At 48.4% G+C, this 12,455-nt stretch overlaps 1 protein-coding gene across 1 annotated transcript; it reads right to left on the reverse strand.

Annotated features, from left to right (window-relative positions):
• Positions 1–10,990: 10,990 nt before the first annotated feature.
• Positions 10,991–11,938, reverse strand: LOC125641717 (olfactory receptor 52R1-like). Its single transcript, XM_048862091.2, has one exon. The coding sequence runs from the start codon at positions 11,936–11,938 to the stop codon at positions 10,991–10,993; it is 948 nt and encodes a 315-aa protein (XP_048718048.2).
• Positions 11,939–12,455: the final 517 nt, after the last annotated feature.

A 12,455-nucleotide genomic window follows, 5' to 3' on the forward strand; every position in this document is an offset into this window, starting at 1 on the left:
CCACTCCAAATTGATTCCCGACTGACTGGTAGCTGTCTGGCATTGCAAGCTTCCACAGGGCTATTGCCACTCGCTTCTCAACTGTGAGGGCTGCTCTTATCTTGGTATTCATGCACTTCAGGGCAGGGGAAAGCAAGTCACAAAGTTCCATGAAAGTGCCCTTACGCATGCGAAAGTTTTGCAGCCACTGGGAATCGTCCCAGACCTGCAACACTATGCGGTCCCACCAGTCTGTGCTTGTTTCCCGAGCCCAGAATCAGTTTCCATGGCATGAACCTGCCCCATTAGCACCATGATGCATGCATTGCCAGGGCCCGTGCTTTGAGAGTCTATGTCCTCATCACTCTCGTCACTACGCTGACGTTGCCTACTCGCACGGTTTCACTTTGCCAGGTTCTGGAGCTGCATATACTGCTGGATAATGTGTGTGGTGTTTAATGCGCTCCTAATTGCCAAAGTGATCTGAGCCGGCTCCAGGCTTGCTGTGGTATGGCGTCTGCACAGAAAAAAGGCGCGGAGCGATTGTCTGCCATTGCTCTGACGGAGGGAGGGGTGACTGACGACATGGCTTACAGGGTTGGCTTACAGGGAATTAAAATCAACAAAGGGGGTGGCTTTACATCAAGGAGAAACAAAAACAACTGTTACATAGAATGGCTCCTCGAGGATTGAACTCAAAACTCTGGGTTTAGCAGGCCAGTGCTCAACCCACTAAGCTATCCCTCCCTCTCATATTTCAGGCAGGACTTCATGGAGGGAGGGAGCAAATGAATACAAAACAAATCTGGTCTATTTCTTGTTTTGATCCACTCCATCTATCTTTTACATCTTTGGCTGGCAGCAGATGGTGCAGAAGTACTGCAAGCCATTCACATCTCTTGGCTGCTCGGCAGAAGATGGTGCAATAGGACTGCTAGCCATCCATATTTCCTGCCTGCTCACCATAAGATGGTACAATAGGACTGCCCGCAGGACTAAAGAGAATGACCTGATCGAATCACTCCTAATTTCGTCCCTGCACCCATGTCTGCCCAGGCACTCCTGACCGATGTGGCCAGGAGCACCTCGGACATGACGATGACGGCTACCAGTCCTATTGCACCGTCTGCTGCCACAAGGCAAGGGGTTGCTGCTGCTGTGTAGCAATGCCGTACCATGTCTGCCAGCACCCAGGAGACATACAGTGACGGTGAGCTGAGCGGGCTCTATGCTTGCCGTGGTATGGCGTCTGCACAGGTAACTCAGGAAAAAAGGCGCAAAACGATTGTCTGCTGTTGCTTTCACAGAGGGAGGGAGGGAAGAAGGGCCTGACAACATGTACCCAGAACCACTTGTGGCAATGCTTTTTGCCCCATCAGGCATTGGGATCTCAACCCAGAATTCCAATGGGCAGCAGAGACTGCGGGAACTGTGGGATAGCTACCCACAGTGCAACACTCTGGAAGTCGACGCTAGCCTCGGTACTGTAGAAGCACTCTGCCGAGCTAATGCACTTAATGCACTTAGAGCATTTTGTGTGGGGACACACACAATCAACTATATTAAAATGATTTCTAAAAAAACGACTTCTATAAATTCGACCTAATTTTGTAGCGTGGACATACCCTCAGTTTCAGTGACAGAATATAACCACCTTGACAGGAGTTTTACACAGAAGGGACCATCAGATCATCCAGTCTGACCTTCTGTATTACACAGGGATTTAAATTTCACCCAGTTACCCCAGTACTGAGCTCCATAACTTGTGTTTGAGTAAGACCTGGTTGACACTAGGATTTTATATCATGGAATCAAAGATTGACAGGGTTAGAAGGTGGCTGCAATGATCAGCGAGTCTAAACCCCTGCCAAGATACAGGATTTGTTGTGTCTAAACCATCTAAGACAGATGACTATCCAGCCTCCTGTTGAAAATGTCCAGTGAAGGACTTTCCACAACCTCCCTGGGTGTCTGTTCCATTGGCCTCCTGTTCTTACATTTGGGAAGTTTATCTGAGATAAAAACCCCAAACCTGCTATGCTGTAGTTCAAATCCATTGCCTCTTGATCTATGTGGTAACGTTCCTCCATAGTTTTAATGGCATAGTTCAGTCTGTCTGACACCTTGAATGACAAGACTTCATTTTCAGTTGGGTATAAGTTTGCCAAACATTAACCTGAAGTTTCCCAAGCTGGGTGTCTACTTCCAGATGAATAGAATTTTGAAAGTTTCATGGCATAACAGTTCAGCTGACTTTTAGAATGAAGCTGGGGTAGATGTCTTGCCCATGTTGAAAAATTGTCATATTTAAGCTAGTGAGGAGCCCTAGCACCTCCATGCTTTTCAGCAGATAAAGCCTGATAACACCCCCCCACACCACCCTGTTAACAGCCAAAGCCCTAAATTGCAAGACAAGGAAGTGACAGTGTCTGTGCATTAACACACAGTTGTCCCCTGAGATTTTACTCAGTTCTTACTCCAGACTGGATTTTTTTTGGAAGATCTGCTTGAGGGCTCATCTACACTTAAAACACAACAGCGGGGGTGCCATAGCACTTCACAGGGACCTGAGCAAACTATGGCCTGCGGCCTCCGATTGTGGCCTTGTACTGGACCTCGACTAACAGCTTTCATCCTGAAGGATCCACTGTGTGACGGAAATGAAGCCACCTTAGGGCTGGAGCCATCACCGAGGGGCACAGTAAAGAGGGGCATTTTGACCCAGGATACTAGTGCAAATTCAATACCTGTGGCAAGGGCCCTGGGATATTTAGTGGCTGTGCAGAGCAGAAACAAATTCAGACCTATTCTCTATCCCATCATGCATACATTGCACTTGGTTTGTCGAACCAAAAGAGATAGGTACCTGTGATTTCTGAGACGGAAGCCTCTTTGCTGGGAATCCCCCTCAGGTATCCGTGTCCCACCCCTCTCTTACCCCAGCATCTGCAGCAACATCCCACACGGAGAGCTGACAGTGGTGTGCATTGCTTATAATATAGCTCTGTGCAAACCCAGTGGGGTTCACTCAGCCTCTAGGGGAGAAGCAGCATCTGGATGGAGACAGGCTGGAGACCAGACACTCTCTAGCTCATGCCTCTGTTTCCATGTCTGTACTTCTGTGTTTGTTATTCAGCTTCAACAACAACCAATAATTATGGGACCTTTCCAAAGGGAGATGAGAACTCTTGGGCTCTCCACTGAGTCAGAGAGGAATTGGCTGCTCTGTGTATTTGTGTATATTTACAAATTATAGTTGATTACTAAGAAACCTAGGGAAAGTGACTAAGTCTCATAGGCTCTGATGTTGTCTAAATGCCCAGGATGGATAGGTAGATAGTAGACAGACAGATCTGGAGAAAGATGACTGAGTGGAGACACATACACTTTCTGTAGGGACAAGGGATTTTTGCTACGGAATCAGAGATCAGTAATTCTCATCAGTAACTATTATCATACCACATAGAACCTTTCATTGAAGGATCTTCAAAAGACTACCAAAGGAAAGTCACTATGAACATATCCACATTATGTCCATAAGTAAACTGAGGTAGAGGAACACATGACTTGGCAAAAATCAAACAGAATGACAGACCCAGGAGTTCTGAGTTTTCTGCCATAAAAATGGTTTCTCCATCAGTAACTGAGGGCATGATAAGTGGGAAATGGACTCATACTGTCGTAGGGCCTGTTCATTGGGTAGGCTCGACGGACTTCTGTAGGGTGCAACCTGAAACAGCCTGTGAGGTTGTGAAAAGCAGCAAGCCCCTCCAGGTCTTGCACTTACACAGTCATACACAGACAGAGACACACACTCATGAAGTTATGTGATAACTTTGACTTGTCACTCATGAACCAACCATAGAGAGGCTCCAGCCAGTTCCCCCAGTTCCCCAGCCTAGGACCTCAGAGCTGTACTGTCTTGCCCTTGTCTTGCTGGGGGTTTGGAAGCTGTGTTATCAGTGGGGGTAACAGATGATAACCCTGTTGAAATGCTGATTGGGAATGATTTCTTCCGAGTAGCTCAGGCTGTTAAAGTGTCTGCCTGCAGGAAGAAGGAGCGTTCTGCTGGGACCCCAGAGGGAAAGGGGAAAATCCCAGGCACTTCAGAGGCAATGGCAGAGAGTCTCTTTGAATCCTCTGCAGCAGGGGGAAGCTGCATGCTTCCAGGGGTGGGAGTTGTTCAGATCAGCTCCTGCCCTGCAGCTGAAGGTGAGAACTCCTCTGGGAGGGAGGGGAGGATACTTGCAGTCAGTGAGAATTCTCTTCCAGCTGTTAGCTGCAAGCCTATTACATCTGAATCAGGGAGAGATCCTACTCGAGGGAGCATAGCGAGATGTGCCTTGTGGTTGGGGATGAGAGGCCCGGAGGAGGAAACAATGGGAGTAGAACAGAGGTGGGCAAACTATGGTCCGCGGGCCACATCCGGCCCATGGGACCGTCCTGCCCAGCCCCTGAGCTCCCGGCCAGGGAAGTTAGCTTCTGCCTGCCCACCTCCCAGGCTTTCCAATAAGCCTGTCCTGCCGCTCTGAGTGGCCTGGTAAGGGGGAGGAGGGGAGTTGGATAAGGGGCAGGAGGTCCTGGGGGGCAGTCAGGGGACAGAGGACGGTTGGATGGCGTGGAGGTTTGGGGGGGGGGCGGTCAGGAGATAGGGGTCCTGGAGAACCTGTCAGGGGGCAGGGGTGTGGATAGGGGTCAGGCCAGTCATGGGACAGGGAGTAGAGGGGTTGGATAGGGAGTGGGGACCTGGGGGGTGGTTTGAGACAGGGGGTCTTGGGAGGGGGCAGTCAGGGGACAAGGAGTGGGGGGTTGGATGGGTCAGGAGTTCTGAGGGGGGCAGTCAGGGGGCGGTGGAATGGATAGTGGTCAGGGCAGTCAGGGGATAGGAAGCAGGAGAGTTGGATGGGGGTGAGGTCCTGGGGGGCAGTTTGGTGCGGGGGGGTCCCAGGAAGGGGCGGGCAGAAGACAAGGAGCAGGGGGGGTTGAATAGGTCAGGAGTTCTGAAGGGGACAGTCAGGGGGTGGGAAGTGGGAAGGGGAGTGGATAGGGGCCAGGGGCCAGACTGTTTGGGGAGGCAAAGACTTCCCTACCCAACCCTTCATACCGTTTGACAACCCCTCAGGCCAAAAGGTTTGCCCACCCCTTCAGTAGAAGAACGTCTCCTCACTGGTCACTTGGGAGAGGGTGCCCAGGACAGAGCAGCTGATCGAACATCTGGGCACCCAGGCACTCAGGCTGTGAGAGGGATCTGTGTCGCTGACCTCGCAGAAGGGAGCAGTCACACGACTCACCAGTCATGGACAGACAGAGGGGTGACGGAGGGCACTCCATTTGAGGCCCTCATTTTTCAGCCCTTTGTTCCTGATGTTCTTGTGGAAACGAACTCTGTCTTTTTCAAAGAGGATGCAGATCCTACTAAAGAAGTGGTTGTCTGTGAAAATGCTAATGTCCCATCAGACAGAGGGTAGGAGGAAATTCCCTGGGCTGGTAAGACACAGAAAGAGCTATGAAAGGGCTGCTGAGAAAGGACACTCCTCTTCCCCCAGAGAGTAGAGATCAGAACCTTTGAGGATAGGGAGATGGGAAAGGACCTACTGCCTGAAGTTGGGATCACAGGAACAGTACACGTGAGGGGCGGATTTTTTTCATGGGCATAACTCTGGGGTTGAGAAGAAGCTCCACAGAGGGCTAGCTAACATACAAAGTCCACTTACATCCTTACCTCACCAGACCCTGGCTTTTCAAGACCCGAAAGATAACCTTAGCCTGAGATCCTTACTGAAGGGGACACTAAGGGTGGGGAGGGAACAGTAACTAAACACATGGTAAGGTTCAGGGAGGAGTTGAAAGACACAGTGAGTCTTGAAAAAAACAAACTGTCCAGACAAAAGATGTGGTACAATAACAATACATCGGAAACCAGTGATAACGTCTGAGGTCACTCCTTCTCAGCTAACACCTGTAAACAGGCTCAAGGCTTGTCAGAGTAGGGAAAACATAATTAAACCTGATCTCCTGCGTGGAAGGAGAAACTGAGGCACACCTCCTCGTGGCATTGATGAATATCTCTATTGAGTTGCCTGTTGGAAAAGTACAAAGGTTAACAATGCTGAAGAGATAAGAGGAGAGGTTTTCTAGTGACCCAGAGAAGGCTGAGTTTTGAGATCACTGGGCTGATCTACAAAGTGGTAAAAGTACACAGAACTTTTCAAGAGCACCTGTGGGTAAAACTACAATGTTTGCAACACTTGGGAGTTGAATGGTCAAAATATAAAGAGGGCCTTGGGCACACTGCTGCTGCCTCAGTCAGTGACTAACACTTCTGCAGTAAATCAAGGGGTGATATATTACATTCTGTACCAATACGTACCAGTATTTCAAACTTCTTTGCTCCTTGGTAACAGCCACAATGTAGTTTACATCCAGTCTACCCATCACATGGTGGATAAACCTGTGACCCAGAGTTCTTTCAACCCAAAGCTCTTGGTAACTTTTACTCTGTTCGAGGTGGTGTCAAGAAATAAATCAGGGGAGGCAAGGCCGTCCCACCGATAGATGGCTGGCACAAACAGGACAACACACGAGTGCTTTCACTTAAAGCTAAACTTTACTTAGTCTCAAGCACTTATACACACGTCCGCAACAGGTTAGTAAAACACCCCCAACCCTTGATCATTACCAAAGCTGAGTGTGGCTTTCGAGTGGCACAGCGGCAGCCCGTCTGCCGGTGGGGAACACAAGATGCATCCAGAGGAAGAGACCAGTCCCGAAGAGTCCCACCACCTCAACCTCCCCCCACCCTTATTTATACATTAGTAATAGAATGACATGTCCCTTAAAGAAAACTTGTTAAGCAAGCAGTTCCAATGGGCAAGCAAGAGGGTTTCTTTTGATTATTGATTAACCAGGTGTGGGTTTTTCCTGAGTTTGCAGCCTTGAGACCCCAATAGACATTCCTGGACCACATCCTGCTCTTCTAAAATGCATGTATCAGCAACGTCAACACAATTCTTATCAGAAAGGACATGGGATCAAGCTGCCCTCTCTGTGGTTACCCCCCACATACCTTGGCTCAACTGTGACTGCTGAATGGCCAATTTACAGCCTTCTGACTTGGCTACTTTTAGCAATAAGCAATGGTGGTTTCAGGCACTTTACTGGTTTTCCAAAGTCTCCCCGTACAAACCATTCAAATTATGGCCCATTAAAAAACACAATAGGCCTTGGAAGAAGCTTATCCCCACCTGATGGATTTTCCTGTGAATGTTCTCATTAGGATACGGGTAATGGTCCTTGCTATGAATCACTGAAGCATGCAAGGACATGAGGCCAGCTCATGTGACACTGGGCTCCATCCTGTGCCTGTATTTTTCCACTAACTGTGCTGGGATCATTTGCTTTGGGAAAATGAAATTCACTCCATATGACAGAAACTGTAAAAGGTGGAAGCGACATCATCACTTGGCCTCACTCCCCCACAACCCAACACCTGCAAAAAAACTTAGCAACAAGGACTGAACTGGGGATGTGGTCCCAGGCTGAAGGGGATTCTTAGCCTGGGTATGCAAGATTGGTTGACTGTTTCTATCATCGGGATGAGACACTGCTTGATTGAAATCCTGTCTAATGTAGAGAACTTAGATAGTGATTTTGTTTATTTCTTATGTAACCAACTTTGAGCTGTGCAATATTACTTATAATCACTTAAAATCTATCTTTCTGTAGCAAATAAATTTGTTTATCTTTTTCGACCTGAAACTGTGTGTTGTTTGAAGTGTAAAAGGGAAATCTGCTCAGGAACACAGGTGGGTTCATTGTCATCTACACACTGAGGGAGGGGCTGAGAGTGGCTAGTGAAAGTATTCATATAACTGCAGCTGTATCTCTGCATGTGTATGGCTGTATGTGTACGGGGATAAGTGCAAGACCTAGAGAAGATTGCATCTTATCATATCCTCAGTGTGTAAGAGGGGGCCCATATTGGTATGCCAGAGGGCTCAGTGGTACCCCAGTTCCAGGCTGCATCCAGGGGAACTCTGTCATAGCCACCCAATGAACAGACCCTGCTAGAATTGAGTCCATTTCTTTCTTGCCATGTGTTCAGCTACTCACGGAGAGACCGTGATAACATCACGGAAGACAGGACCCATCAGTTCTGTCTCTCATTCTCTGTGAGTCCTTAGCCAAGGTCATCTCTCCCCATCCCTCAGTTTACCTATCAGTATCATGGGGATATATTCATAGAGACTTTCCTTTGCTAGGTGTTTTGAAGATCCTTCAATGCAAAGACGATGGGCAATTTATGAGTTTACCCGGTATAAGCTTTATACAGAGTAAAATGGATTTATTTGGGGTTTGGATCTCATTGGGAATTGGGTGTCTGGGTGCTGGAGACAGGTAACCTGCTGAGCTGTTTTCAGCTAAAGCCTTCAGCTTTCGGGGGGTGGCCCAGATCCTAGCTCTCTTTCAGCGTGTCTGACTCAACAATGCAGGGTTCTGGAAATCCCAAGCTGGCAGGGAAAACTGGCTCAGAGGTAATTTCAGCACATCAGGTGACAGTCCCAAGGGGATCTCTGTGACTGAACCCATCACACTGATCTCTCATCTCCTAGCAAAAGCCCCATGCGTCTGCAGATACTGTCCTTTTCTCCCTGCAGGCATCTTTCTGCAGATCAGTCTGTGTGCTGGCTACCCAGATCTCCTAGACATTTACAGTCTATCAGACCCTAGGGAGGCTAAGACATTATCTCTATTTTTCTTAATAATCAACTCGAATATTAAATATTCACAAAAACACAGAGCACAGAGCCTGAGTATTTTCATCTCCTTTTAGGAAGTTCCCTTAATTACCGTTTACTCCTAAAGGTGGACAAAAAACACAGAAGTGCAGACAGGTTTGTCTCCAGCCTGTTCCCATTCAGATGATCGATTCACCACTAGAGGCTGAACAAACCCCACTGGGATTGCAGAGAGCTATATTACAAATGGTACACCCCCTGTGTTGGCTCTTGGCATCGGACGTTGCTGCAGAAGCTGATGTGAGAGAGGTGTGGGTCATGACGACCTCATGGTGATTCCCAGGGAAGATGCTTCCATCCCAGAATTCACAGGTACCCATCTCTCATTGAGAAACTCACCTGCTCAACAAACTCAGTGCAACCTGGGCGTGATGCGACAGAGAATAGGTCTCTGTGGTCCTTTCCACTCTGTGCGGCCATTAAACATTCAGGGCCCTTGCCACTGGTGATCAGTTTGCTTCAGTATCACTGGCCAAAATATCTCTCTTTTCTCTGAATCCCTGTTGACCCTGGCTTATGGCCTCTCACCCCAAGCTGGCTGCATTTCAGTGGCACAGTCAGAGAGCCCAAACAAAAGGTGGTGCCCCCATCTTGACATACAATGACCAATCCATTTCTGAATCCCATTTGGCTAAGCACCTTCCTCCAAGTGATAAGGGGAGGTTTTGGAACAAATTGATAAACATAACAGTAGTAAATCACCAGCACCAGATGGTATTCACCCAGGAGATCTGAAGGACCTCAGGAGCCAGGTCTCTGGTAATGCACAGAGACTGTCACATCCTCTTCTTGCATTTCAGGTCTATGGCTGTTAACAGGAGGGTTGCTATCTGACTTTTATCTCCCGTAAGACATGGAGGTGCTAGGGCTCTGACCTGGAATAACTATAAAAAAATGTCAACATGAGCAAGACATCTTCTGTCCTAATGTCATTTGAAAAGTTGAACAAACTGTTTTGCCTGTAAGTTTAAAAAAAAAAAAAAAACAATTCAGACTGAAGCAGACACCCAGTGTGGGAAATTCCAGTCCAAATGATTAAAGATTTTTTGAACTTATAAGAAACTGAAAATAAGGTCTTCTAACTGATGTTGTCAGATAAACTTCATTAACGGTGGTGTCACCAGCACCACCTATCCATTTGTGAATCCCATTCAGTTAAGCTCTTTGCTCCAATAATGTGGACTGTGGAGAGGAGTTCAACAAGCCAAATATCATGGAATCATGGAATCATAGAAGATTAAGGTTGGAAGGGACCTCAGGAGGTCACCTAGTCCAACCCCCTGCTCAAAGCAGGACCAACATGAACTAAAACACCCCAGCCAGGGCTTTGTCAAGCTGGGCCTTAAAAACCTCTCAGGATGGAGAGTCCACCACCTCCCTAGGCAACCCATTCCAGTGCTTCACCCTCCCCACTACTGAAATAGTGTTTCTTAATATCCAACCTAGAGCTCCCCCACTGCAACTTAAGAACATTGCTGAAAGCTAAGGAAATAAGCCACACAATAGTCTCTTTCCTCAGAACTTTACAGCTGAGCTTTCGGGGCCCACAAGCTTTATGGTGCACAATCTCGGCTGCCTGCCTCACAGTCCTGCTCCCAAAGCTCAGCGGATTTTATAGGGTTTCCTGGCTTCCCTCTGTGCTCCAGACAGGCCTGTCAGCCCCAGCACTGTGTCCTCACTGTACTCAATGCAGGTTCCTTGCCAGGCTGCACCAGATCCCATCCCAGCCCTGCAGCATGGGGAGCCCAGATTGCGGTGTGGGAGGGGAGGATGGTGGAGATTATCCAGCAAGTGGATGGGGTTGGAAAGGAGGGGAGCGAGCAACAACATGGTGCTTTGGGGGGAAAGGCGTAGCTTGGGCGGGGCATGGGAGGAAGAGGCTGAGAAGCGAGCTGGGCCTTTCGGGAGATGGAACGGGGGAAGCTGCCTTGTGGAAAGAGGTGGGGCAGGGGGCAGGGCTTTGGGGAATAGACTGGGCAGGATGCGGGGCCTCAGAGGTCAAGTTAAAAACAATTAGAATGGTGGTAATCCTATGAGCTATACACAAACCGATTCCTCAGTTTGTCACACTGACACAGCACAGTAAGTCCAAGAAAGGATTTAATGTCAATTTGACTGTCCAGTAAGTGATTCAGGGAAGGGGGCCCAGCACCATGTCACCAGACAACTCTGCATGGAGCTCATTCTCAGATTCAGAGCACATGAAGGAAACTTTAGGCCCCTTTATGAGTAAAGAGCCGGAGCAGTCTTACCCGGATCTTTTTGGTCCTCACCCCGTAGATGATGGGGTTTACCATGGGGGGCATCAGGAGGTACACGTTGGCAATGAGAACGTGGAAATGAAGGGGCACATTCTGGGCAAATCTGTACATGAGGGAGATGAAAAGACGTGGGATGTAAAAGGCTAAAATGACACAGAGGTGGGAGCCACAGGTTTCAAATGTCTTGAGCCGGGCGCCCTTTGTGGGGAGGCTGAATATGGCCCTGAGGATCTGGGTATAGGACACAGCGATAAAAATCCCATCCAGGCCCATCACACAGAATGTCACAAAGAGGCCGTAGAAAGTACTGACATGGGTGTCGGCACAGGCCAGCTTCGCCACGGCTATGTGCAAACAGTACGGCTGGGGGATGATGTTGGTTGTGCAATACGGCCACTGTCTTACCAGGAAGGGAAAGGGCAGTACGACTATGCTGCTGCGCAGAACCACAGCCAGGCCCATCTTGGCCACCATAGGGTTTGTCAGGATGGTGGAATGTCTCAGGGGATCACAGATGGCCACGTAGCGATCGAAAGCCATGGCCACACAGATTCCAGACTCCATCACTGAGAAGCAGTGAGTGAAGTACATCTGGGTGAGGCAGGCACTGAAATTGATCTCCTTGGAATTGAACCAGAAGATTGCCAGCATTTTGGGCAGGGTGGACGTGCACAGGATCAGGTTGGTAACAGCCAGCATGCAGAGGAAATAGTACATGGGCTCATGGAGGCTCGGCTCCGTCTTCACGATGAAGAGGATGGTGAAGTTCCCCAAGACGCTGATGGTGAACATGGTGCAGAAGGGGATGGAGATCCAGACATGGGCTGCCTCCAGGCCAGGAATGCCCAGCAGGATGAAGGTGGAGGGGTTGGTGAAGTCGGTTGTGTTGGAATCTGACATAGAGTAGGAGAGAAGTTCTCTCCTGCTTGTACCACGTGTTTCCATGACTTCCTGTATATGCCCAGAGTGATGGTCGCAGTAAAATTACCTGGATGGAGAGACAGTGTTAAATGAGACAATGCATGTACTACTGGGGGCTGTTCTCCTGGGTGAAGCAGATTGGTCGCCCTTCACACACTGAAAAATGATATTTTAATAATTCAGAGAAATGAACTATGAACAAATGACCTTACTAATCTGAATTCCATATTTTATGGTGCTCTCTGCCTCAATAATTCCCACTCATCGTGGTGTGGGAAACCTTACTGGGCACCAGTAGGAAACACAAGTGTGGATACTGGTTATTCATCATTGGTCCTTAGGCCTTATCTATACTACCAAGTTTTTTTTTGCTCAAAGCAGTTTTTGATGAAGAAACAGCGGCGGTGTACACACTGCAAAGCCGCTTTCAACAACGGAATTGCTCAGTTTCAGTGACAGAATATAATCACTTTGACAGGAGGTTTAAGGCTTTTTA

Source organism: Caretta caretta, chromosome 1 (genome assembly GCF_965140235.1).
Source record: "Caretta caretta isolate rCarCar2 chromosome 1, rCarCar1.hap1, whole genome shotgun sequence".
Classification (NCBI taxonomy): Eukaryota; Metazoa; Chordata; order Testudines; family Cheloniidae; genus Caretta; species Caretta caretta.